The 27,972-nt window shown below is 41.4% G+C and overlaps 2 protein-coding genes across 2 annotated transcripts; one reads left to right on the top strand and one right to left on the bottom strand.

Moving 5' to 3' along the window:
• The first annotated feature begins 373 nt into the window (after positions 1–373).
• Positions 374–27,593, top strand: LOC109461558 (WD repeat-containing protein 60-like). The gene is made up of 26 exons (XM_019757935.1): positions 374–689; positions 1,272–1,325; positions 1,641–1,710; positions 2,137–2,611; positions 3,001–3,217; positions 3,466–3,537; positions 3,777–3,860; positions 4,131–4,199; positions 4,424–4,525; positions 4,935–5,183; positions 5,680–5,791; positions 6,821–6,912; positions 7,916–8,042; positions 21,942–22,018; positions 22,300–22,385; positions 22,968–23,043; positions 23,214–23,322; positions 23,718–23,834; positions 24,860–24,918; positions 25,340–25,391; positions 25,553–25,619; positions 25,903–25,990; positions 26,502–26,568; positions 26,689–26,747; positions 26,974–27,019; positions 27,415–27,593. The coding sequence occupies exons 1-26, from the start codon at positions 657–659 to the stop codon at positions 27,591–27,593; spliced, it is 2,838 nt and encodes a 945-aa protein (XP_019613494.1). The 5' UTR covers positions 374–656.
• On the bottom strand, positions 8,307–18,340 carry LOC109461575. Its single transcript, XM_019757947.1, has 4 exons — positions 18,009–18,340; positions 14,547–14,686; positions 13,913–14,019; positions 8,307–13,033 (listed from the first exon to the last, which is right to left on the bottom strand). The coding sequence occupies exons 2-4, from the start codon at positions 14,627–14,629 to the stop codon at positions 8,880–8,882; spliced, it is 4,344 nt and encodes a 1,447-aa protein (XP_019613506.1). The 5' UTR covers positions 14,630–14,686; positions 18,009–18,340; the 3' UTR covers positions 8,307–8,879.
• Positions 27,594–27,972: the final 379 nt, after the last annotated feature.

The raw sequence follows: 27,972 nt of genomic DNA, 5'->3' as shown, positions 1-27,972 counted from the left end.
GAATATAATCGGTATATAAGACCATCTTGTATTATCCCCATGAAAGTGTAAATGTATGTATTGTTAGAATAAGTTTATTCTTCTTTTGTTTTTAGATTTTTTACTTAACGACGGTAAGTTGATATAATAGCATAAAATATCTCACAGAACCTATTACACTGTGAAAAAATGGTTTCTTCTAGTTAGATGTCTGTTGCATAATAATATGGACCTGTGAAATCTACACCACAAAATCCCCTGAAAGAGCGAAAATATATCAGATCATCACCCAAGCTGACTATTGTATTCCCATTTCAATAAGTAAAGTGACAAATTTATCGTTTATTCTGAGTACTTGATTTTTTTACCCAAACAAAAACAAACAGTTTTACAGGCAGTGTTTATCTCGGCCAGCTAAATATCGATGTCGCAGTGCGCGTGCGTCAGAGCGCATATTTGAGCCATTTTTGAGCTGCGAAAGTTCCGCGAACACCTGCAAAACTGTTTTCTTCTCTTCTGCGCCAAGAAACAAGCTGAAGAACGATGATTCTGGAACGATAACTTTACAAAGAGACCTTGTATCGTTGCCTGGTGGTTACCAGTTAGTTGGTAGCCGTTTTGATCGCTAGTTTTGGCGCTACTTTCGCGAGTTTCTAGATCGACCGAACGTAACCAAGATGCCGTCCAGCAGTAGCAACCGAGATAGGAAGGTAAGCTTTCTGAGTTTTTCTCTTCTCTAGGAACATCTAGAATTAATATATACCCTGGAGAATTAATATTCATGGTTTATAAATTGCCCTAGCAATTGAACGATTATGTCTTTGTCAATGGCACCAGTTTGAATTCAAAGTCAAACTCTGTAAATTTTGATATTTTCACACCTCAAACTTTTTTGTCATTAATGACTGTAGAGAAATAATTATTTTATGGTTGTTGGCCAAAACTGACCCTAAAACTTCCCAACGTGTGTCTAAGTTATTTCATCATAGCACACGTTTACAGGTTAAACTCGAAAGGTCCCGAGTTTGTCCATGACACCTGAGATACACACCTGTAATTATAACCTCCTTGATATTATGGTAGGTGATATATGGCATTGACATTCCCATACTCCTGTTAGTGTTCCTTCTTTTGTACAATGTCTATTTCTTTATTGTCCGAAAGGCATAATCAAGAAAAACACCTGTTTTTAAAGTCAAGATAGGGACATTATATTTTTTATAACCTCAAGAAGAAAGGGGGAAAAGACAGCATGTTTTTTTTTTACATTATTGTTTTGTCTTTTTCTGCAGCCTCGTTCCAAAGAAGACACATGGAAGGCTGATGAACTCCAGCAGTCTCTGAAGGTTTGAAACTGGATTTCTTATAGTTAATTGAGAATCTGAGGATTTTCCATGATTCCTAGATTTTCCTTAGCCTCTATCAGGCTTCAGGAGTTGGCTGGAAAGAGAAGAAATTGGCCAAATAAAGAGATAACATGCTGGCCCAGAGTTGGACCAACTCCCCTGGCATGTTATCTCTCTTTGAGCAGCTCTCTTTATTTGGCGAATCACTTCTCTTTCCAGCCACCTCCTGAAGCCTGGTAGAGGCTAGCATAGCTACACTGTTAGTAGTGTTACTCAGTAGTCTGTAGCATACTAACACAGATGTTACGTCTGTAGGAGGCCAAACGAGATCGCAGATCGAAGGATGGAGAGAGAGACAACAAGGAGAAGAGAAGCAGCAGAAACCGTACGTGTCATCCTCCTTTTCATCTTACAGTCTTTTACAGACAAATATAATAAAAGAAAAGATGTGATCTAACTGCTACCCAACTGTCAGTGGGGTTGTCATATTAATGTTCTATCCACGGAAAGTTTTATCAGATATAAAGCAAGTGCAGCTCTATACATGCAGCCCAGGACAATTTGTTGATGAATTTTCTACTAGCTATCAATTGTGACAGATTTGAAAACAATTTGAATAATGACACTAATAAATCATATACTATTATATGTCATTTGCCATGCCAAGTTAATGATACAGTGCTAGTGGTAGCATTTTTTATTTGTTTGCATGTGTCTACATGCGTACAGAGACGTATTTGTTATATTTCTCTTGCCGATCCTTCCTTGTTCTGATTGACACCATCTCTTGTTGCATCTCTGTCTTGCACAGATGACAATGATGATGACAGGCGTCGGAAGCACCGCTCCGAGGAGCCTCGAGATGAGGAGGAGAGACATCGGAAACACCGGAGCAAGGAGCACCGGTCCAGAGACGGAGAGGAGGACAGAACCAGAAGACATCGGGAGGACGGGGAGGACAGGCACAGGAAACACAGGGCTAAGGAGGAGAGAGAAGACGAAGAGAGACCAAGAAAGCATCGGTCGAAGGACGAAAGAGGAGATGATGATGAGAGACACAGAAAACACAGGTCGAAGGATGAAAGAGGAGACAGAGACGAAAGGAAACACAGATCTAAAGAAGACCGAGAGGACAGAGATGATAGAAAGCATAGATCTAAGGAAGACAGAGAAGAAAGAAAGCACAGGTCTAAGGATGAAGATGATGACAGGAGGAGGAAACACAGAGAAAAGGATGAGGACAGGGAAAGACGTAGGAAGGAGAGGAAGGACAGAGAAAGAGACGGGTGAGTCTTGGAGAGTTTGACGCGATTTTCCTCTTACTTAAACTTTAAAGTCTTAGTCTATGCAGGATCAGTGCAGATTTACTTGTGAGCTACACAATTTTGCCTTATACATTTGTATATACAGCTTCAATAAATAAAAAAACAATTGTCCTTTGGCAGTTCAGTCTATTGTACACTATAACAGGATAGATCTGCAAAGAACATTTCAGGTAGCATTCACTAGTCACTACATTTTGTCAGTGACACTGGAGAGTTGTCAGAAAAGCAGGTTTCTAAGTATAAACTGATAGAACACAATTATACAACTTGTGTCAAATCAGATTACAGTTGATGTCTTGAAATTGTAAAATACCATAGTTTGAAAACAGATGATTTTTTCCTCCTCCCAGGTCTCGAGACGGCAGCAGGCACGGTTCAGAAGACGGTCGGGACAGGAGGAAGGATCATCGGTCCAAGGAGCATCGGGAGAAGAAACACAGAGATAAGGAACATCGCAGGAGGGACCGGGAGGAGGAGGGGGAGGATGGAGAGAAGGAGAGAGAGAAGGAGAGAGAGAGGAGACACAAGGACAGGAGGAGTAAGGAGGAGAGAAGGGACAAGGACGAGGTAAGAAATATTTAATGATGTAACTAGAACAGACTGGTGGAATTTTTCAGATAAGGATATATTCCATCCAAGTGTATTTTGTTTTTCTGAAAATCATTTTATTGCTGTTTAATCTGAAGCTCGTTTTATATAGGCGAGTTTAGTCACAATGTAATAAAGACATTTATTCAAACTATGTAATTTATGATGTAATTTACAATGTGAAGGATAAGAATTGTTGGCTGACAATTTGTTTGTGTGTTCTTCAGTCTGAAAGTCGTCCCAGAGAAGACAGACATCAGGGCAGGAGAAGGGAAGAAGTTTCAGCACCAGAACTAGAGGTCAGCTGCTGATGTTTTCTTTACATTGTTTGATATAGTATTCAGAATCGATCAGTTCACCAATGTGAATGTCAATTTGTCACATTAACGTCAAGAGAAGTCTACAAAACTGCCTTGATTACACTGTTTTTTTCTGTCTTAGCATGCATGTGTGTCAAAATTATAAGAAAATGAAGATGTTACGGTAACCTCAAATGTACCATTTCTTCTGTAAACTTGTGTGTGTTCCACACTCCCAGGTCCCAGAAGAGCCAGAAAAGGAGCCACCAGCAGAAAACAACACAGAAGGCGGCAATGATGACTATGATGATGATGACTTTGAGGTAAAGGCAGAGTTTCACATTATGATATCTTAGCCATTATCAGGCTCTGTAAAATGTAAGGAAGTCAAACCTGGTGTAGCTAGATTATTCAAAACAGTCTTGTCCAGTTTTAAGGTGCTCTTGTTAAGAGAAAACATATCCTCTCACCAACCATCTTTCCTCAGTCCCTTGACTTGAGTGGTTACTTGTTGAAGCCAAACCTCACTGTTTCCATTTGCTTCCTACATCCGTAAATAATATCATGGTTTTATGTGGAATGTCTATTTTCAGGATTATGATGATGATTTTGAAGATGAAGATGAGGATGAGGATGAAGAGGAGACAACTGGACCATCTGTGGTCAGTGCAGCAATTTTGCTTTGAGTTTGAGGAACATTTTATTTTTTAGGACATTGTTGTTTGAACTTCTGTTCATTGAAGAAATACTAAAAATCTGCCTGCTGGCCACTTTTAGCCACTGGTCAGTGCTAATAAAGTGATTGATAACCAAGGTGGTGTAAGTAGAGATACCTCCATGGTATAACAAAAACACATATCAAATAAAACTACATTTCCCCCCACAGAGGCCGTCGGAGGTGCGAGCCATCATGGAGGCGATGAACCAGGAGAACGCCACGATTTCCCCGGCTCCGTTTGCCGGGCTGGACGATGGAAAGGACAGCTCGGTAAGGGGACAACTTCTCTGGAACTTTGTGTATTACTTATAAATATAATACAAGGAGATAACTGTGGCATATTATGTATCACTAATGACACTTGTAATTAAAATACATGTCATGCTATATCTATTTGGAGAGATACTGATACTCAGTGATGGGGAGAAATGGAATCAACCTGCAGCTATGTCACCATCATGGTAACTGGTGCTGTAGTAGACACCTTGTGGTGTCAGGTTACATTATGTAGCAAGTGGCAAGACAGAGTTGGAGGGGATGGCCACCATATATATAATATATGAATATGTTTGAGTAAGAATAAACAGAGCTGTAGTTTATTATATAATTAGGCTAGGCCATGTACGTATGTATGTATTTGAAGGCAAATATTGTGTAATTTTGTTTTACAAATCTGCAGGGTGCATACTCCGACTCGAGTACCTCCAACTCACGACCTACAACCGGAAAAGGTCGAACCTTCATCAACTTCGTGGCGGCAAAACAGCGTCAGGTCAGCCGGAAGGTCGCTACCAAGACGACGAAACGCGGGAAAGAGCTGATGCGACTTCTGGAGTTGGATTTCGTCGGACATGATATTTTAGACATCCCGCCTCTGACAGAGTACGAGCTGTACATACGCAGCTTCGGCAGTTCAAATACACAACAGGTAATATGGGTCATGTGGGGCAATGGCAGAATGCTCAACTTGCATGCCACCGATCTTGTGCCCTTGGGAAAGGCACTTTACACGGCCTTCCTTACTTAAATCAAGTAAAAATGAGTAATACAAACTGTGTGGAATACAACACCAGCAACAGCTGCCTGTGTCCCATATGTATTGTACTCTTACAATAATTTCCAACAAATGAAATCAAATATACTCGTCAGGGTAGAAACTCTGATCTGGTATAGAATTGGTGGTTCTGCCGGTAGAGATCCCGATCAGAGTCTTTGTCGACATAGACTCCAAATACTGTCAATGAACCATGACCTGACAGTTACATGTACCTCTCAAGTACAGAACAATCAATGTGATAATTTTGTAAAAGACTTACACAAAGACTCTTTATTTCATGAATTTGAGAAGCTGAATTTGAGAAAGTATTTGGTTAGAGGGAGCAACACTGATTTTTACCTCAATAATATCTTGTTCCCCGATGCAGGCGTACACCCAGTGTGGAGATGATAACATCGACCGTGAGGTTCAGACAGAGGAAGTGGAGGTCTCACAGAAATGGACACAGCACCCCTCCACACAGGTTAACGCATGTGGAGGTCAGTTTACATAGTTAAATTCTCATGAAATCTCATCTGTGTTGGTAGAATCTATCTGTATCTGTCTGTATCTGTATAGCCGGTATAACCACCCTTCGGTGTAACACACCAGCTTCTGTATCTGTATAGCCTGTATAACCGCCTTTCGGGCGTAACACACCAGCTTCTGTATCTGTATAGCCTGTATAACCACCCTTCGGCGTAACACACCAGCTTCTGTATCTGTATAGCCGGTATAACTGCCTTTCGGTGTAACACACCAGCTTCTGTATCTGTATAGCCTGTATAACCGCCTTTCGGCGTAACACACCAGCTTCTGTATCTGTGTAGCCGGTACAACTGCCTTTCAGTGTAACACACCAGCTTCTGTATCTGTATAGCGAACCGTCTTTCGACGTAACACACCAGCTTCTGTATCTGTATAGCCGGTATAACCGCCTTTTGGCGTAACACACCAGTTTATACTAAATCTCTAGTCTGTAGTTTTAGAGTTCAAGCTTTGTTCTAATACAAAAAGTGACCATGGGAGAATCTGTCTTCCCACCACTTTTGAATCTCACTCTTCTGACTTCCAGAGAGTCAGCAAGTTCATCATTCATGTGATGAAGGTTGACGAGATTGGCCGAAAATTTCTGGTGTTGGAACAAAGCTTGAACTCTATAACTATAGAGAATGTCTCTATACTTCATCACATGTACAATCTTACACTAGAACATTGCTACACAATTGTATGATTGATTCAACGCTACAGAAAAGACAGCTTGTAAAATGTTGTACGCTTGTATTGAATTTGAAAAGTAAATGTTAGAATGTGAATCTCCAACAACAAATTTCTCAACTCTGTCATGACTTTATGACATGAATAGTACACAAAGAGAAGACGAAGTCATTGTGGTTTAACTTTGCAGTGACACCCTTAAAATACGGAAAGGTAACAATACTAACATGGATATTTCTGAGAATTATTACGAACAGTTTATTTTGTAAGGCTTGTTTCCTTTAGTCTTATAAGTTTTGATTATTTTCCAGATGACTCGAGTATATCAGGGCCTGACCAGGACCAGGAAACCAAAGCTGTGGACACGGTCAAACTCACTAACTTCCTCAACAGATCATGTCAGGTACTCTTACAATACAAAAACTTAAACAAATTAAATATCATGTCAGGTATTTATAATGTACAACACAAACTTTAAACAGCAGATCTTGTCAGGTAATATATACAAAACAAACTTTAAACAACAGATCTTGTCAGGTCCTCTTACACAAAACAAACTTCTTGATATATCTAAGCCTCTATCAACAGGCATTGTGTAAAAACTCAGGTAAACATGCTTAAAACAAACTTCTATCCACAGGCTTCCAGTAAAACAATTGAGACCACACCAGTTCACAATCATACCCGTAGTTTTATTTACCACTGATTTACAACATCACTTGTAAAATGCCTGGATCTGCCTTGTAACATTATGTATACTGCACAAAAGTCTTCACTAAGTTTTTTTCTTCTTCTGATAATATAAAAAAATGCAGAATTTCAACTCACAGAATGCAAAGTTTAACCACTCCAAAAACTTCAGACTTTTAACTTTTAAGAATATCAACAGCCATCAGTACAATATTACATATTATGTACATTTTTATTATATATCTACACATACTGTATATGTTCATGGTTTATTGGTTATTGTAGTCATACTCCTGCATAGTATATATACCCTCAGTCTTCGCTGACTAATGTATCATCTTCAAGAGTAATGATTTATATTTGCATTCACTGTACATTGATGTAACATTTACTATTTTACATTGTTGCAGCACACTATTTACATTTTTGTACAATGACTATTTGATGATATTATTTACAAACCACGTAGCCAAGACACATGTAACAGTCATTAAAACACAAATCTATCCTAAATAAGTTTGTCTACCGTACACGTACGTCTGCAAGGAGTTGGTTGTACGGCTTTTTTTTAATCTTATACCTACAGGTTTTATTTACATTCATTATGACTATATACATGTATTTGGTAATGACTTATGTTTACAAACCAGGTAGCCAAGATGACACGTGAAAACACAAAGTTACAGTAACCATAAGTTGCTATATCCTTCCTACAGGTTGTAGCTGTGTTACTGGAGGAGGATTTGGCCAGTAGAACAGCTGAACCCAAACGGTCCACACACTCCAACATGGCCTTCAGTGACAACATGGTCACTCTGGCTACTTCTCAACTACTACTGGCCGGTGAGTGGGATGGGGTCTGTACTATATGTGGTGTCCTGTAGTGTAGTGTAGTGTAATGGTCATGGTGTTTGGCCCAGAACCTAGAGGTAATGGGTTCAAATCCCTGGCATGCCCTTAAGTTATGTCCTAGAAAAAGGCACTTAACAAGACTCTCCTCACTTTGCACCTCAGCTGAACCCAAACGTTCCACACACTCCAACATGGCCTTTAGTGACAACATGGTCACTCTGGCTACTTCTCAACTACTACTGGCTGGTGAGTGGGATAGGATGGGGTCTGGGAATACTGTTGAAGTTACTTTACTTTTAGGTGGGAAGGTGGTCTTGTGGTTATGATATGGTTGTTGACTCAGAAATTCTGGGTTTTAATCCCTGGCAGGCCCTAGTGTTGTGCCCTTGGGAAAGGCACTTTGTATTTGAAGTGAAAATGAGTTTACTTCTAATAGTAGCTTTGGCAAGGGACACTCTCATGGATGGGATGTAAAGCTGGAGGTCCCATGTTTGAGGAGAGCCACACCTCAAGCATGTTAAAGAACCCGCCACACTAATAAAAAGAGTAATACGCCCATTTCTCCTCTGGTCTCTCAGTCACTTACGAAAGCTAGTGGATACTAGCTGAAACGTCTGACGTTCCAAAATCATATCCAGTTGCTTGAGCAACTGCTTTTTGGCGTATCATATTACCTGGATGTCTAACCTTCATCGACGTAAAAAGAGTAATAACCTGTTATGTCTCCCTGTCCATCTTCTGGTAAATCCAAATAAAGAAAAGCTTGTTCTATATGGACCGGGTATGACAAATCTAAAATGCATGTATTTGTAATTGAAGTTGAAGAGATTACTGGACAGGGAAAGCCGCAAGTTGTGCAGTGATCCCAGTAATGTTCCTTTCCAATTCTGTTATCCTTGGATGATTTGGTTCCTGAGGGTGAAGCTGCCTTTCCATAGCCAAGGCTTCTTCACAGTCACTGAGAGCCGTTCTGAGCTGGTGATCACCATGTTTTTTCTTGGCCATTCCCAGCATGTTGATCGTGCTGGCAATCTCAGGATGTTTTGTACCCTGACCATAGATACTTCTGAGCATCTGTAGTGCCTGTTCATGATAGCTGATTCCTTTCTTGTAGTCATCCAGTTTTGCATATGCTGACCCCAGGTTGTTGAATGAGGTGGCAATATCAGGATGCTGACCAGAAATACTTTTGTACATCTTCAGGGCCTGTTCAAGGTAGCTGATTGCCTTTCTGTGCTCACCCAGGTTATCCAAGGCTGACCCCAGGTTGTTGAGTGAGTGGGCAATGTCACGGTGTGCTTTGTTTTGACCATATATAGCCTTCAACATCTCCAGTTCCCGTTCAATGTACTTGATTGCTTTTCTGTAATCACCCAGTTTCTCCCAGGCTGACCCCAGGCTGTTGAGTGACCTAGCAATTTCAGGATGTGCTTTAGTCTCACCATAGATATCCCTGTACATCTGCAGTGCCTGTTCATGGTAACTGATTGCTTTCTTGTAATCACACAGGTCGTGCCAGACCCTCCCCAGGTTGTTGTGTGAGTTTGCAGTGTCAGGGTGTGCTTCAGTCTGACCATGGATGCTCTGGTACATCTTTAGTGCCTCTTCATGGAAAGGACATGCTTTTCTGGGTTCACCCACGTTATACAAGGCTTGCCCCAGGTTGTTGAGTGAGATGGCAATGTCAGGGTGTGCTGTATGCTGACCATAGATACTCTTGCGTATCTTTAGTGCCTGTTCAAGGTAGCTGATTGCTTTCCTGTGATCACCCTGTTTCTCCCAAGCTGACCCGAGATTGTTGAGTGAGATGGCAATGTCAGGATGTTCTGCAGTCTGACCAAAGATACTCCTGCGCATCTGCAGTGCCTGTTCATGGTAGCTGATTGAATTTTTGTCATCACCCAGTTTACCCCAGGCTAACCCCAGGTTGTTCAGTGATTCAGCAATGTCTGGATGTTCTGTACCCTGACCGTAGATACTCTTGCGCATCTGCAGTGCCTGTTTATGGTAGCTGACTGCTTTCCTGTAATCACCCAGGTTGTGCCTGGCTCCCCCCAGGTTGTTGAGTAAGGTTGCAATGGCAGGATGTGTCTGACCATGAATTGTTGTCCTCATCTGCAGTGCCTCTTCATAGTAGGTGATTGCTAAGTTGAAATCACCCAGTTTCTCCCAGCCTGTCGCCAGGCTGCTGAGTGTGATGGCAGTGTCAGTGTTTGCTTTATTTTGACCATGGATAATGGTCCACATCTGCAGTGCTTGTGTAAAGTACTCTTCTGCTTTCTTGTGATCACCCTGGCTACTCAATGCTGTCCCCAGGTTGTAGAGTGAGCGAGCAATGCCAGGATGTCTGTTAGTCTGACCATAGATAATTCTGTACATCTGCAGTGCCTGTTCATGGTAGCTGATTGCTTTTTTATGTTCTTCCTGTTTCTCTTGGGCTAACCCCAGGTTGTCGAGTGAGGTAGCAATGTCAAAATGTGCTTTGGTCTGACCATAGATACTCTTGTACATCCGCAGTGCCTGTTCATGGTAGCTGATTGCTTTTTTGGGATCACCCAGGTTATACCACGCTGTCCCCAGGTTGTTGAGAGAGGAGGCAATGTCAGGATGTTCTTTATCCTGACCATAGATACTCCTGTCCATCTGCAGTGCTAGTTGAAAGTAGCTGAGTGCTTTTCTGTAATCACCCAGGTGACTCCATGCTTCCCCCAGGCTGTTGAGTGAGGTGGCAATGTCAGGATGTGCTGTTAGTGGACCATAGGCACACCTGTACATCTGCAGTGCCTGTTCATGGTAGCTGATTGCTTTTCTGTAATCACCCCGGTGGCGCAAGGCTAACCCCAGGTTGTTAAGTGACTTGGCAATTTCAGGATGTGGTTTAGACTGACCATAGATACGCTTGTGCATCTGCAGTGCCTGCTTAAAGTAGCTGATTGCTTTTTTGTGATCATCCTTAGCCATGCCCAGGTTGTTGAGTAAGGTGGCAATGAGAGTATGTGGTGTACCCTCACCATAGATACTCCTGTACATCTGCAGTGTCTGTTCATGATAACTAATGGCTTTCGTTTGATCACCCCAGTCACCCCAGGCTGCCCCCAGATTGTTGTGTAACACAGCAATCCTGGGATGTTCCTGATTATCAGTATGGATGCCTCTGCACCTATCCAGTGCCTGATCACAGCAGCTTATTGCTGTTTGGTGATCACCCATGTGGAAACAACAGAGTCCTTTGTAGAGAAGCAGCTCTATTTTCTCAGTGTCAGCTACATCTACTCCTTTCAGGGCCTTGTCATAGCAGTCAATAGCCAGGCAATATTGGCATAGCTCCATGTACATCTTACCTTTTACACTTGGTGAACTATCATAGAGAAGAGACTGACCATCAAAGGCTGGCTGCTCCCCAGAAAACCAACAGTTAGAGATATTATTGAGTGTATGTAGAACTAATTCCTTTATACCACTATTACTAATTACGGGTCCAGACCATTCACACAATGCTCTCCTCAAAGGAACTGCCGTATAACAGTACCGAAAAAGCTGTTTCTCATTTGGTAGATGAAAGACTTCTTTCAGTCTGTGTAGTTGTTCTTTATCATTATTTTGTGCATTGGTCTGTAGAGATGATTCCTGTCCTTGCTGTTCTGTTTCAACTGAGGCCATAGCTGACAGGTTTTCCTTCTGTCCACCATTTGCGATGTAGGTTCTGAGCCTGAGTTCTGCCGAGATGCTGGTAAGCACTGTCAGGTGGTGTGCATTGTCGGAACTGATCACTTGTCGGTTTTCCATTTCTTCTATTGTCTCCCAAACTGTGGTAGGTATGATGCCTTTAGACAGTGCCAAGCAGTCCACTGCTACAGCTGGGAAGCGATAGATCTCTTTCTTAACATCAATTAGCCTTGCTGAAACTGTATCATTACTGTAGCTTTCCATGTTTTCCCTTAGTGTCTTCTGTGCCAGTTGTTGAGCCATTTTGCCCCCATCAGCTTGCAGTATCTTCTCTGTGATGTCCATGTACGTGTCAATCAAATCCTGGTTCCCTGCTATCAGGCATGGGTTTCTCAAGATAGTGGCAAGGTGATATCCTTTCGTCAGGTATAGTGTGACATCATTCTGAAGTATTTTGACCATGTTCTTCGGGGTGCAGATGAGTTCACTGGGTGGTTTGTTCTTAGTTCCCTGCCTGCCCAGTGGAGTCTTGCTTGCCTTTGGCATGGAGCCATCAAATGCAAACCCACGAGGTGTAACAGAGTCATAGTACCAGTTTTCAAGTGGGTTCTCAGAGTAGAAGTTATTGAGAGATTTTATTCCCAGTGCTGGGAGAATGGTTTCTCCCAGGTTGACCACCTTGAGGTGTAGATAGTGGGTGATGTTACGGAAATACACAAGACATTCTTCACTTTCTTTTTCTACCAAGATGGCAAACTCCAGGTCTGAGTATGGAGTTACCAGTCCTGTGGCCTGTGAACCCAAACCTATCAGGGCATACTTACAGGGAGGGGGACCCATTAACCCAATACACTCTTCTACAAGCAGACTGATGAACTCCTTCCTTTGTTGTGCAATGTTCTCAAACAACTGCCTGACAGCCTGAGCTCGTTTTGCCTCTATCTCTCTGACACATGGGTCATCCTCTTGTACATAGGGATCCAGTTGCTGGTCAATGGTTTCCATCTTCAGCTTGATCTGGTCCCGCATCTTCTTCAGCTTTTTCTTGTGTTTTTCTGTGTCATCTTGGCTAACATTTCTATTATTCGTATTAATGCCTAAGATATATATGAGAAATGAGTTCTCTACCTCTTTGATAGCTATTTCTATGTTACCATTGAGGACTTGATCCTCTGACCTGGGTATTGCTGCATTGTAGAGTGCTGCTGCTTTGACAAAGTCTCCCCCGTCTCCTGTCTGCTGACCTTGCTTACTGTAGACATCCCCCAACTTGCACAGGGGCTCCACCTCTCTCTGGTACTGCTGGGCTGTCGGGTCTGGGATTCCAAATTAAAAACTTGATGTGAGACCGGTACACATATACAGGTAACCAAATTGTTTAGAGTAATGTTCTATTTTGGTGAAATAAAATATTATTAAATGTAGAATGTCAGCAAAAGCTAATTATGTTTCATTTCTAAAAAAAGGTAGACAGTATTTCATTTTTTTTCTGACACGTAGATGCTAAGAACAAGATGTTAGTACAGTTAACATCTTGTAAACCTGTTTGGGTGCACAGGTGCACCCACAAAAAAAATTGGATGCACAGCTCCAAATTTGGGTGCACTAAGGTGCACATGCCCCCAGTATTTCAGATTTTATTTCCAATGGCATGGCAGGTACACGTCAAGTAGATCAATATGACCTGAAATGCGCCATCGATCACAAAATATCCAGAAGTGTTTAAAAAGGTATAAAACATCAGCAAGGCCACACCAATTTAATTTGTTGGTTCTCAGATTTTTTCAGAAAAAATATGAAGCGACAGGGCGAAAAAAAATTAAAATAAAAACAGGTCTAGGCATCCTATTATAGGCTTAAATGCTACAAAATGAGCCATGAAGTCAACACAACAGGCTGGGTTAAAATTTAAACATTAAATTTTGAACTTTTAATCAAACCACTATGGGAAAACTGTAACAACTAGGAAGAAAAGGACTTTCCTCAACTGTTGGGGGGCAAAACATGAGCATTTTTCAGTTGATTCAGGACCAGAATCAAATTTTTTTTTTTTTGCAAATCAGAAAAAACGAAGAGGCAAATCCGAGAACCAACAAATTAAATTGGTGTGGCCCAAGTAAAATATTTCGAGCCCTGCTATAGTATTATCTTTATGTGAACTTACAAGCATTCCAAAATTTTGCGCAAGTTTTTACCTTCCACATGTACTGTCTTGAGTGCAGCTGCAAAGTGCTGCTCTGCTGAGTCCAGGTCTCCCCTGGCAAGGGAGGAGTCTCCTTCCTTAAGGTGGTCTGTGTACTGACTAGAAATAAGTCATTTGGTTCGTTACAATTTTAATAGGGAGATTTTCATGGCCCCAAACTTTAAGGAATATTTCTGATGTACATATCAATAATTCAAACATAAGACATAGAAACTAATATCATATTGAATAAATTTAAATCTTGCAATTGGCAGCATTGTAAAAAGTTACTGACAGTCAATCATTACATTTTTATAGCTGGATGCAAGTCTTTTGCTTCCCTACCTAAAACCTGGGCCTGCACATGTCATCCATCTGTCATTTGAATATTTGAATTTGAACAGGGGCACTGCGTTAGCTAATCCTTGGTGGTCATCCATTCAGCAGAGGCCCCGCCGAACCACAGCAGTTGTATTTAATTTAAAATTAGTTCAGAATCTTTATAAATTACATGACATCATCACCAGACCAATAGAATATGTGTGTGTCCAGTCTTTTATTATATATATAGTTTTAAAAAAATAAAATGGCTGGCATCCAGGCTACAATTTTTTCAACTTTTCAAAGTTAGTAGCGATCTGCCCCACCTTGATATGTCTTGAAGTTCAATGATAACAGGTTGTTTATCTTCAGTCTCTTGGCTTCTACTTGTTCTTAATTTGTTCCCCATCTTGCACACGGGGTGAAGTTAAGGATGATGGTCTTTGTTGTCACTCAGTGATGTTTGCTGCAAGGTTTGATCAACATTTTTACACACATCGACATGTAACATCAACTCTTATGTACTCTCACGTTTTGTACTGCCAGGTACTCTAAAACTACCCTTCTCAGGAATGCCTTTTGTGTAGTGTACGTATACAAACCTCAGGGATTATTTTCAGTCTCAGGGTACTGTATAGCCGGTATAACTGTTTTCAATAAGTTTCAACACATAAGCGTCGCTATTTCACTTTTCCAGCGACTCAGCGTAGCACAAGCATAAGTTACACCAGGCCCGCAGTATTTTTAGAAGGCTCCTAATAAGAAAGTAAACAGTCAACTAGGCCACATTATCCAAGATCGTGTTTGTAACGAAGATGGGCAAATCTGATTGGAGCTGTCTAGCTAGACACTTTGGCACTGCCGGCAGCAAGGGGGCAACTTCAAAGTCTTGTGTGTCGCTAATGGAGTTAATAAAGCACATAAAGCACATAAAGGCCTGTCAATCAAGAAAATGTACGTGCAGCTGCACCGTGGGAAAAGGACTCGCCCGAAAAAAACATGTATCACAGTCATAATTCTAGAATTTTATTCACAACATATTAGCTCAATATGACAATATCAAACTTTGCTTTTTTTTGCCACGAAGTCCAAACTTCAGTGGTTTCATCGGTGCAAAAAATTTGTGATGACTTGGCGCGCCCCTAATATAACACAACTTACTTAATGATATAGACCATGTTTGTTTAGTCGCGGGATGTTGAGAAGAGCAAAATGTCTGGCCGTTTTAGCATTGGATTTTTGATAAATCAGACACAGACAACTACACCCATGCAACTATCATTTTTCCAACTAGTACATAGTTATTTGAGCTGTTTATTGGAATCACACAAATCTGAATAAACCATTTAGGAGGACCTGGTTACAAACTCAAGTTTTCAAATAGTTTTCAAGAGTTTCAAATACTAAACATCAATCGCCCACGGCCGAGACTGCATGGACCCGCTGTGCTGATAATCCCCCGTATTGTCCACAAATTGTCAACAAATACGTGAAAATGAGGTGGAATAAGTGTCATGTAAATCTCAGAATACCAAGGCTGCCCATTAACGACCACAATCTTGTGAAAGATTTCTTTTACATGTAAAAAGTTTCACAGTGGCATTTCCAGTGTACACTGTAACAACACTCTTCAGCAAAAAGTTGCAATCTCCCGCAGGACGTCTTACACAAATACAAATAGCCTTAAAGTATATTTAACTGGATATAACTGAAGGTAACCTATCAGAATAATTCACTCTGATTAGCTTAGGGCAACAAAACGTGGCATATTTAAACCCTCCTTCAACTTAAAGAAAAACTAATTATAACAACCTTTGGTTTTCACTTAGGCCCCGTTCATGATTGGATATCTGCTGTTGTGTTATATTAGGGGCGCGCCAAGTCATCACAAATGTTTTGCACCGATGAAACCACTGAAGTTTGGACTTCGTGGCAAAAAAAAGCAAAGTTTGATAGTGTCATATTGAGCTAATATGATGTGAATAAAATTCTAGAATTATGACTGTGATACATGTTTTTTTCGGGCGAGTCCTTTTCCCACAACTCGCCCGAACAGGCGTGAACTCTCCGCCTTACGAGCCGGGTTCCCAGGAAATGTTCAAAGAAATTGTGATATACATATAAAATGCAAGTCAATTTGAGGTGTGAAACCGTTTCCAGTGTGGGTTCAAGTTTTGAATCACGGACCCAAAAATATATTCCGTTTCGATTCGGATCGTGGCCAAACCGGAACACATTTGAATCATGAACGAGGCCTTAGTACTTGAGCTTGGTTATTCTGGCCACATTAGCAATGTGAATTATCAAACACGCGCAGTGCTTGTGCTCTGTTTAAACGCAATATATATATATATATATAGCTATCAACCGGCAACTTTTTGGGAACCTCTGTAACATGTTACATGTTGGTTGAACAGAGATAGACCTATAGGTCTGTGAACCTGCTGGGGTAGAGTATGTTTCTACCTGTACTGGTGTGTGTTCTGGGTTTTCCCTAAGCCTCAGTCAGCTGTTATTCTGTATATTAGCCAGTATCTGTATCGGTATAGCCGGTATAACCGCCCTTCGGTATAACACACCAGCTTCTGTATCGGTATAGCCGGTATAACCGCCCTTTGGCATAACACGTCTAGCTTTGCAGGCACGCGGAACGGCGGCACTCAATCTTTGCACATTTGATTGCAGTATAACCACCCTTCGGTGTAACACCTGAGCTTTGGCCTTACCAGTGATGTTAACACACCAAGTGGGGTTTTGTTGTTGCCAAACCTTGTTTACATACATGTAGCTCTGTCAATACTAAGAAACTACTGGTGGTGCTGTTTGGGATGTAGTTACTTACTAATACGTAAGTTGTCTTGTGACTTATATGTGATCAAACAGGTCAATAACGTTAATATAATAGCATTTTGCTGTAAACAACTGCCATACAGCCTTAGCTTGTTTGGCCTCTCTCTCTTTGATACATGCAGCATGCCTAAATACCAGCTTGCGCAGTGCAAGAAATTTTGCTTTGACCAGGTGCAACTTATTTCTAAGCTGAGGTAGCGCTGTGTGTAATCTTAGTGTTCCCTCAGCCAGGTGTGCGATTTACAAGTCTTCCCACAGCCACTGGCCATGCAACAGTCAGGAACATGATTTTGCAAAACTGCAAAAGGGGCGCATGTTACATGATCTCAAAGTTAGTGATGTCGCTATGCCGGCCACTCTCACATCGGCTCTTTTATGTTGCACCGGGACTGGTCCTGCTCGCTAGCGCAGCAAACCCAATTAACTTTCCACCAATCGCTACATATGAACCAAAGGAAAGAACTAATTAAAGGAGTCCTAAAGTCCAGAAGGGAGTGCTATTTTCCGATAGATTGTGCTGTGTGTGGGGAACAAAGGCAGCTGTTGCTGGTGTTGTGTCCCCCACATGGAACAATACTCATTTTCACTTGAGTTCAGTGAGAAAAGTCGTGTAAAGTGCTTTTCCCAAGGGCACAAGATCGCTGGCATGGCAGGACTCGAACCCGGGACCTCTTGGTAGTTCCAAGCCAAGCACTGCCGTTATGCCACATGGCCCACTTAGTAAATACGCCACAGGACCCCACCCACATATTTTTACTTCCAAAATTAATGTCGGAAGCACTGAGACCCTTCTGGACTTTAGGACCCCTTTAAACAGACATACATGACTGTACGTATAGGCCAGGTTCTGTCTAAAAGCATGGAAAAAATATAGGATCGCTTATTAGTAAGTGTTATGTGAAGTTAAAAGCATAACAGAAGTTAATCCAAGTTTTTACCTTCCACATGCACTGTCTGTTTCTGACCTGCACTGGTGAGGTGCCTGGGGAGATCTGCCTGAACAGAGGTTCTCCCAGTACTTATATAGCTATACAAGCGAGAGTGTTGGAAATCCCCCGATGATTCATATCTTCGATATTTTTGTGTCTCCGGGACTTTACGTCTGCATCACGTGCACCTGGGGATAAAGGTCACGTTTTAGGGGAATTTTTGCTGTTTTCTGACCTCTGCACAGTGTTAACTCATGCATGACACTGAATATGCATTTCCAATGTATTACTCTGAGTCAGTACATGTCTAATGAATTGTTCTATCATGTCAACTGATAAAAACACTGCAAAAACCTACCACAAAATTACGTCCCCACGAAAATGATCAAATTTACAGTATAGAACATAACGGAACAATTTTACATGACACTCTCCAAGTCAAGTGTACATGTTGAACTTGTATTGACATGCATCACATATTTTATGAAAACTGATGAAATTTCAAATGTAAGACACAAAATGCTCAAATTATCAAGATCTGTAACATGTTACATGTAGGTTGAACAGAGATAGACCTATGGGTCTGTGAACCTGTCGGGATAGAGTCTGTTTCTACCTGTACTGGTGAGCATTCTGGGTTTTTCCTTATGTCTCAGTCAGCTGTTATTCTGTATATTAGCCAGTATCTGTATCGGTATAACCGCCCTTTGGCATAACACACCAGCTTCTGTATCTGTATAGCCGGTATAACCGCCCTTCGGCGTAACACACCACCTTCTGTATCTGTATAGTCGGTATAACCGCCCTTCGGCATAACACACCAGCTTCTGTATCTGTATAGCCGGTATAACCGCCCTTCAGCGTAACACACCAGCTTCGCAGGCACGCGGCGTGGCGGCAGCTAGCTATATCACACTGAACGACTTGTTACACTCAATCTTTGCACATTTGATTGCAGTATAACCGCCCTCCGGTGTAACACCTGAGCTTTGGCCTTACCAGTGATGTTAACACACCAAGATACAAGATATGGGTTTTTGTTGTTGCCAAACCTTGTTTACATAGCTCTGTCAATACTAAGAAACTACTGGTAGTGTTGTTTGGGATGTAGTCTTGTGACTTATATGTGATCAAACAGGTCAATATAACGTTAACGTTTTGCTGTAAACAACTGCCATACAGCCTTAGCTTGTTTGGCCTCTCTCTTCCTATCTCTTTGATACATGCAGCATGCCTAAATACCAGCTTGCGCACTTGCGAAGTGCAAGAATATTTTGCTTGGACCAGGTGCAACTTATTTCTAAGCTGAGGTAGCAATTGGTGTCACCGTGTGTGATCTACTTAGTCTTCCCACAGCCACTGGCCATGCAACAGTCAGGAACATGATTTTTCAAACTCAACAAAGGGGCGCATGTTACATGATCTCACAGTTAGTGATGTTGCTATGCTGGCCACTCTCACATCGGCTGTTTTATGTTGCGCCGGGACTGATCCTGCTCGCTAGCGCAGCAATTCACCCAATTTAACTTTCCACCAATCGCTACATATGAACCAAAGGAAAGAACTAATTAAAGGAGTCCTAAAGTCCAGAAGGGAGTGCTATTTTCCAATAGATTGTGCTGTGTGTTTGTGTGGGACACAGGCAGCTGTTGCTGGTGTTGTGTCCCAGACATGGAACAATACTCATTTTCACTCAAGTTCAGTGAGAAAAGTCGTGTAAAGTGCCTTTCCCAAGGGCACAAGATCGGTGGTATGTCAGGACTGGAACTCGGGACCTCTTGCTAGTTCCAAGCCAAGCACTGCCGTTATGCCACATGACCCATTTACATCAGTAGTGAATACGCCACAGGACCCCACCCACTTTTTTTTTTACTTCCAAAATTAATGTCTGTTGGAAGCACTCCCTTCAGGACTTTAGGACCCCTTTAAACAGACATACATGACTGTACCTACAGTATAGGCCAGGTTCTGTAAAAAAAAGCATGGAAAAAAATATAGGATCGCTTATTAGTAAGTGTTATGTGAAGTTAAGAGCATAACAGAAGTTAATCCAAGTTTTTACCTTCCACATGCACTGTCTGTTTCTGACCTGCACTGATGAGGTGTCTGGCCGCTATCTGGGGAGATTTGCCTGAACAGTGCTTATATAGCTATACTAGCGAGAGTGTTGGAAATCCCAGATATGTTATTTTTGTATCTCATACGGGACTTTACGTTGGGGATAAAGGTCACTAAGTGTTTGTAAGTGTGGGGTCAATATATGATCTTTATTGACTTCCACAGTGACTGTAAACTCATGCATGACACTGCAAATATGCAATTTCTACTGAATTTTTTCTATCATGTCAACTAATAAAACACTGCAAAAACCTACCACAAAATGATGTCCCCACAAACATGTACAGTATAGAACATAATGGACAATAGACCCATTTGACTTTCATGGATCGCATAAACTGCTTACGTCACAGGGGGGACATTTTGTATACTGAGTAGAAACTACGTCACAGGGGGAACATTTCAAAAGTTCCTTTCACGGATCGCAGAAACTGCATACGTCACAGGGGGGACATTTCGAATAGAAACTACGTCACATGGGGGACATTTCAAAAGTTCCTTTCACGGATCGCAGAAACTGCATACGTCACAGAACAAAATAACCTTAAATTGCTGTACGGAATGCCACCATACAAAGTTGTTGCCTGATTTCCTGTCATTTCTGCATATATTACCGAGAAAATAGACACCTGCCTTTTACTAAAAAAATGATCTGCCAGGGGGGACACCGCGAGCGCAAGCCGTGTTCGACTTCAGCGTTCTAGAGCGACATTCTTTCGAAATGTCCCCCATGTGACATATTAAGTAGTTTATGTGATCCATGAAAGTCGAATGGGTCTATTTTACATTACACTATCCAAGTCAAGTGTACATGTTGAACTTGTATTGACATGCATCACATATTTTATAAAAACTGATGAAATTTCAAATGTAAGACACAATTAACAAAATGCTGTCTGTACAAATTAAACATTTTGTACAGCAACAGTTACTGTAAATCACTCTACATTTCGTGGTTCTTTTATATTCTAATTTCTAGGTTGTTGTGGTCACTTCCTTTCTGCAAATTTATCATTACCGCAAACAATTCACCAACTTTCTGTCTGCTGCACTTGCTGCCACCGCAAATGTTAAATCCACAAATATGTCCATTTTTCTAAGCAAAATTTTGCTACCGCGAATATATTAGTGATTTAAGTATTTCAAGACAAATGAACAAATCACTAGTTGTAATAGTTCATAATTCATCCCTGATAAATGAACTCTACCATCAGCACGGGTAAACTTTCATGCTGTTTTACACATTTTTATATCAAGAGAAAGTTCAAGCCATTTTTGTATGCCTCCTGAAATATACCCAGGGGCTTCCCATACGTTCACACATTTGGTAGAGTCAGCAGTTAGTCTCATGACTGTAGGTAAATATACAGCTGATGACAAAGGTTGATCATTACCTCATGTGTTTACACCTTTGGTCACTCTGTCCTCTGAAGTTTAGGTATGGAGTGATCAAATGTACACAATGGCTGATGCAATTTGTCTTGGACTATGATCATGGGGATTATTATGATCCATCCATACTCCCTCAAGGGTTATATGGAGGGCAGCAAAATAGGATGATTACAGCCAAACAAAATTATGTCAATACTGTATAATGATACATGTGACTGTATGAATGAAAGGAGCATTGTAAACTTGAGCTGCTGTCCTACCCAGCCCTAACATATTTTACCTCTTTCTACACTTACTTCAAGGAGAAGTTGTATGACCAAATTTTTGTCTTAGCCATCTCCCTGCTACCTTTAACCAATAGAGATCTGGTAGCCAAATGGTTACTTAAGTGTGCTAAAGGTTAATGTTAGTAAATGTGTTGTTGTGTTTCAGGTCGGCATGTTGTGAGTGCGAGTTTCTCCCCCACCCAGCCTCAACTGCTGCTTCTGGCCTTCAGTCTACCTGCTCAGGTCAGTCACCTTTAACCTTAACCCCTGACCCCTAACCCTAACCTTGACCCACCCAGCCTCAACTGCTGCTACTGGCCTTCAGCCTACCCCCTGAGGTCAGTCAGCTTTGTAAAGAAACTCCTATGGGAGACCTGTCGCTTAGACATGTACCTTCATGTACCACGTTGAACATAGTGGGGAAAATTGTAACACTGAGATTGAGATTTTTTAAAGATATTGATATCCATCATCATTAATGTAGTCATTGAAATTCACTTTCTCCCACTCGCCCCCCCCCCCAGGGCTCCAGTGGGAATGTCCCGGCAACAGTTGCTAGGCGTGGCCTGGTGTGCCTGTGGAACATCACAGAACCCTCCAGGATACAGAAGTAAGGATGAAGATTTACCCATGTTTCTATTGAAGTATAACCATTACACAACCTCATGGTGTAGCACAGCGTTATACTTGGTCAGTACTCCATGATTATACACATAGTAGCAACTGATTAGTTTAGCCTCTGCACATCAGTATGTTTGGTTCTTAAAAGGTTTTTGAGCTGCTACTAAAAGCTTTCTGAATTGCTGCTGAGCTCAGTTGCAGACTTGTGATTTGTGTTCTTGCTTGTTATTATAATGAAGATATACTGATCAGATGTGTGAAGGTGGGTTGTACCGTATGTAGTAGGAATTTAAGCCTTACCTGGATGTTGTTACCCCTCCCAGGGTGCTGATGTGTGAAGGAACTCCCACCTGTTGCTGTTTCAGTCCCACCAGACCTTAGATGTAGATGTTGTTGTTATTGTTATTATTGTTGTTGTTGTTATTATTGTTGTTCTTGTTATAACAGTTGTTGATGTTGTTGTTGTCCAGAGTGCTGATGTGTGAGGGAACTCCTACCTGTTGCTGTTTCAGTCCCACCAGGCCTTAGATGTTGTTGTTGATATAATGTTGTTGATGTTGTTGTTGTCCAGAGTGCTGATGTGTGAGGGAACTCCCACCTGCTGCTGTTTCAGTCCCACCAGACCTACTCTGGCCTTTGCTGGCACAGTGAGTTTGTTATCTGTTACTGTTCATTGCACTGAAGGCTAATAGATAGTATAGTTTGATTTAGTACTCTCTAGTAGGTGCCATCAGCTGTACTTACATCCTGTTGAAAAAGAGCTTTTTTTATCAAAAACCATCTCACCTATAGTTATTTCATGATTGTTGTATTCCAGAACCATGGCTCAGTGGTAGTGTGGGACCTACGAGAACTGTCCTCCATGCACTTTGTGTACAAGGTTGGGCAGGAGGAGTGGCTCATCAGATCTCCTACTTACACAACAGGTGGGTGCAGCGATCAATTATCGTTTCTTTTAAATTAGTGCAGTCAATTAAACACCCCAACCTTATTATTGGTCTGAACCAACTGATTTTCCAACTTAGGGGTGGGGTGGCCTGAGTGCCATCCGTAGTTTTCGCCCACTCCTTAATGTCACCCAGGCTACCCCAGTGACATTAGGGAGCGGGCGAAAACTACGGAGGATTGCACCCAGGCTAGGGGTGGGGTACCTGGCAGCAATAAAGTACATTGTGAATACAGGACAAAGGTTTGGCCATTGCATGTAGTATGTAATACCAGTACAGGAAAAAGAATGGGAAGCAAAAATGAGACTACATGATGTCAATGTCTAGGTTATTTGATTGATTGATTGATTGATTGATTGATTGATTGATTACAGATGGTGTATTAGGCAGTGATAACCACCATGGCCCTGTGAACTCGCTGGTTCCTGTCGTGTCTGTGGAGGAAAGCCATCGGGCTGCAGTCTCCGCAGAGAAAATGCAGACAGCCCACAGTAAGAAGACATGTTCAGTTTTCACTGAAAAAAAAAAAATTTGGTCTTTAAAAAAAGATAGACAAGGCCACACCAATTTATTTCCTTGGTTAACGGATTCGCCGCTTGCTTTTTTTGCCGAATGAAAATAAAAATAAAAAACGTCATAGTTCAGACCCCACAGGCCGGTAATACCCTGAACAGGGAGACCTCAATGAAATTGCTGCAGTTCATACCAATGTCGCTAGAGGCGCTCCTGCACACATAGTCACATGACGTAAAGTAGCCAATCGTGGATTGTTTTACTTTCTGACCAATCAGATGCGATGTTCTGGAACCATGTTGGCTCAGTCATTTGTTTTGTTCTTCTGCATGGCGGACAAAATTGTGGCGGAAGCTTAATTGTTTGAGAAAGCTGGAACTTTGGATCAAGGCAGAATCTAGGTACAGTACATGTAAAATTGAATAAATTTTGTCCCCTTTAAAGTTGTTGTGACTATGAAATTGCTTGTGAGAGTTAACATTCGTGTCATGTTTTAGAGTACATATGATGATGGTGGAACTTGGAAGTAACATGCTAAAACTTGTTTTCTGCATTTTGCTCGTGTACGAAAAAGATTATCAACCCAATGGTGTGGATAGCAAATAAAAAACACAACACAGTACATCCTCTCTTGTCTTTTGTTTCTTTCCCAGTATTTTCGTAACTTAATAAGCAGTCTGGATTTCACAGTACATGGCTGTATGGCAGGTAGTATCAAATTTTTATTTTTATTTTTTTTTCGCCCGCCCGCTCCATTTTTTTTCTACAAAAATCCGTTAACCAAGAAAATAAATTGGTGTGGCTCAAGTGTTAACTTTGAGTCCATTTTTTTATTTTTTTCAAAATGCCTCAATATGATGTGAAGAGAAGACTATTGTACATATTAGTTTTTTATAATCTTATGTTTGCCTTTTTATCAGAATGATTTGCATGAATTTGTGCATAATAAATGAGAGTTGAAGTTCGTCAATTTGACCCTACTTGACCTTGACCTTTGCCCCAGGCGGAGGTCTGTCCTTCCAGCTGGCCTCCATGGACGAGGGCGGAGCCATCATCTTCTGGGTACCTATTTATTTATATTTTTACCTTCACCATAGGAGAACAGGTTGTTTTTGCTCTGTTTCTTCTTCTTCTTCAAACACATAAGGTCAATGACCTGGACCAGATGTCTGTCACCTTGGTAACTGGTGCTGTTGCAAGTTGCAGCCTTAAATTATAAGCCTTGTATTTATTGAAAACCTCTCTGATGACGTGGCCCCAAGTAGTATATAATAATAGCTTTATTGCAAGTTCATGCCTGAAGGCTAATATATTCTACAGAATATAAGTGGTATCTATCATACTGTGCAGTGTTACATCCAATGGCAGTTATTTCAGCTGAGCAATTTAGCACTGAAGTTCACTGTACTCTGAGGAAAGGCTCTATACTATCTGATGCCAAAACGCACTGAAACTTGACCCTGTGAATCTCTTGTTATTTCAGACTGTGATAGAAGTGTCCAGATCAAGCCTGGATGCCTCAGAAACTGACCTGGGTAAGACAATATAACTCCATCCATGCTCAACATACATGTGTGTATAATATATTATGTACGTCTAGTTTTAAAACTTCTTTATAGAAAGATCGATAGCAGTCGGAATGTGGCTGTATACAGTGGTCTATATAACCTTGACTTTGACCTTGTGTCTTGCGTAGGTCTCACACCAGGTGGTCTCATCAAGATTGTCAAAAGTTCCTCCTTCAACCTCCAGAAACTCTCAAGGTAAAGCTTTTCTTAATAACTGTTTTCTCCGTATCAAAGGCAAACAAATTTCAGTCTTGCCATACATTCCTTTTATATAGTGTGTTTCATCTACAATGTGTAAGGAAAGATACGACTACAAATGTAGGCAGTGTTTTTAAAAAATATCTAGTAAATTGTACAAAAACAGAGTATTACTGGTTAATTGGGAAACCAATTAATACACTGATGCGAAGCTTGTATCGTGATCACAGTGTTACAAACATTTTATTGTTGAAATGTTTCTACATCCCCCCCCCCCCAGGAAAGTGAGCCAGTCCAGTCCAATGTCTGCCTGCTGTCTGCAGCTTCACCTGACGGACCCAAACCACTTCTTCATAGGGACCGACACGGTGGGTTTATCTCTAACTACTGACTATATCTACTGTTAGAGTAATAAATTAAATTCAGCACCACCTAGCTGCAGTGTAAGGTACTGCACCTGACCGACCCAAACCACTTCTTCATACTGGCACTGACAGGGTGGGCTACTAACAAGTTACATTTATGGTCACATCATTCATACCGGGTACTAGATACATGCTGGTAGCCAGGGGGGGGTTCTCCTCTCAAAAATGCAGGAAATACCATTTCAGAAGGTTAAATTTTCAAAATTTTTCAAGCCCCCAGACCCCCCTATATAGTACATGTAGGTACCTGGTGCCTATGGTGCTCACTGGTCCCTCAGAAAGTGGAAAGAACCCCCAACCAAAATACTGGCTACAGGCATGTTTCGTACTAAGTTAGGATTCATTAAAAAAAAACAATTCAGACAACAACCTGTTAGAATCACAAAATTGTGATGATTATCATAATGAAATTATATTAGGCATGATTCCTGATTGTTTTTGTTTCTGTTTGCAGGGTTCCATTTTGCACATGGTGCGACACGGGGGCAGAGCCTTGCCTGGACTCTACACAACTCAGCAAGGTGGGAAAATGTCTCAAACATTCTGATTAAGTCTTACTGTTACATAGTATTCCTTTTATTTACCAGAGAGTCACTAGTATTTTCTGCTGAGTTTTAATTTCTCTCTTCTCTTCCCAACAGAAACAGTGACAGAAGTGTCAGGCATGGATTTCTGCCCTTTTGGGTTTGACTATTTCTTGGTGAGTAAACTGTTGTAGGAGTTAAGAAAGTGGGTAAATAAGGGAGTTTTTGCTGTTTTGAAAAACAAATAAGCAATCTATAGGACTAGCCAACGACTAGATTAGAGTCAATATATTACTCACAAGCAATACTAAAGACTTGAATGAGTTCTACAAGTCTATACAGTCCAGTAAATGCCATTTATGATTGAGTCTACTGGTCTAATCTGAAGTTCCTTCCCTCCAGGCGGCCTGTGGTGATGGCAGTGTGAGATTGTACAACACAGATTCAGGTACTGTTCTAAAGTGGAATTGTTGTAACATAGGTATTCAGTCTAGTTATATGTGTACAGTTTTACTTTTTATGAGATTATGTTGAACTTAAAACTATCACAAATGGCTCTAATTGAGAAACAACCAGTACTAATAATAAAAGGACATGGGAGTCTACTGTTACAGTGTTCACTCACTCTTGATTGCTGAGATGGAATGATAAGACAGTGATAGTATTCCTTGCTTGTTACCTACGCCCAGTGCTTGTGTGGAGTGACACAGCAAGCGGGCGGCCATGTCGTGTTCTCTAGTTGCGCAGCCGTACTGAGTGACGACTATAGTATACAGTAGTAATCTGTAGTAAACTGTAGAGTGTTTATATATATATAATAAAGACTGTTTCCTGTATTTACAGAAGTCCCAGTATTGACATGGGCTGATGCGTCAGGCGGGCAGCCATGTTGTGTTCTCTGGTCGCGCAGTCGCCCCGCCGTGTTCTACACCGTGGACCAGAACCGAGTCCGCGTCTGGGACCTTCTGCAGGACGACAGCGGTCCGGTCATCTCGGAACAACTGCCAGAGGGGGGACAGTGAGTGACTATTTGGGACAAAACAGTGACTGTCATGCTAATATCAATACTATAAATTTCAAGGAGGATAGCCTCCTGTGCAGGCCCCGGGCGGGTGGGAGATTTAATACTGAGTTTTTAACAAGTTCTTTTAATTGCCGGCCATCCTACAACCAGCCGCAAGAGAAGGTTGCCATTCCTGGGTTGTAGGATGAAAACATGTAGTAGTAGTAGTAGTCCACTGTATTCTGCTGCTGCAGTAGCTTGGCATCCTGCAGCATCAACCAGTCTTTCAACCAGCTTCTAACAAACTCAAAAGTTTATTAGCCTTTAGTAGCCTTTGGGTTGTTTTTGAATCATCTGAGGTAGAAGACCCTCCATGGTTGAATGTATAAAAAGAATTG

Source organism: Branchiostoma belcheri, unplaced genomic scaffold, assembly GCF_001625305.1.
Source record: "Branchiostoma belcheri isolate BF01 breed outbred unplaced genomic scaffold, Haploidv18h27 scaffold94, whole genome shotgun sequence".
NCBI lineage: Eukaryota > Metazoa > Chordata > Leptocardii > Amphioxiformes > Branchiostomatidae > Branchiostoma > Branchiostoma belcheri.
The sequence above is the reverse complement of the archived record's forward strand: the minus strand, read 5'-3'. Positions and strand labels throughout refer to the sequence as shown.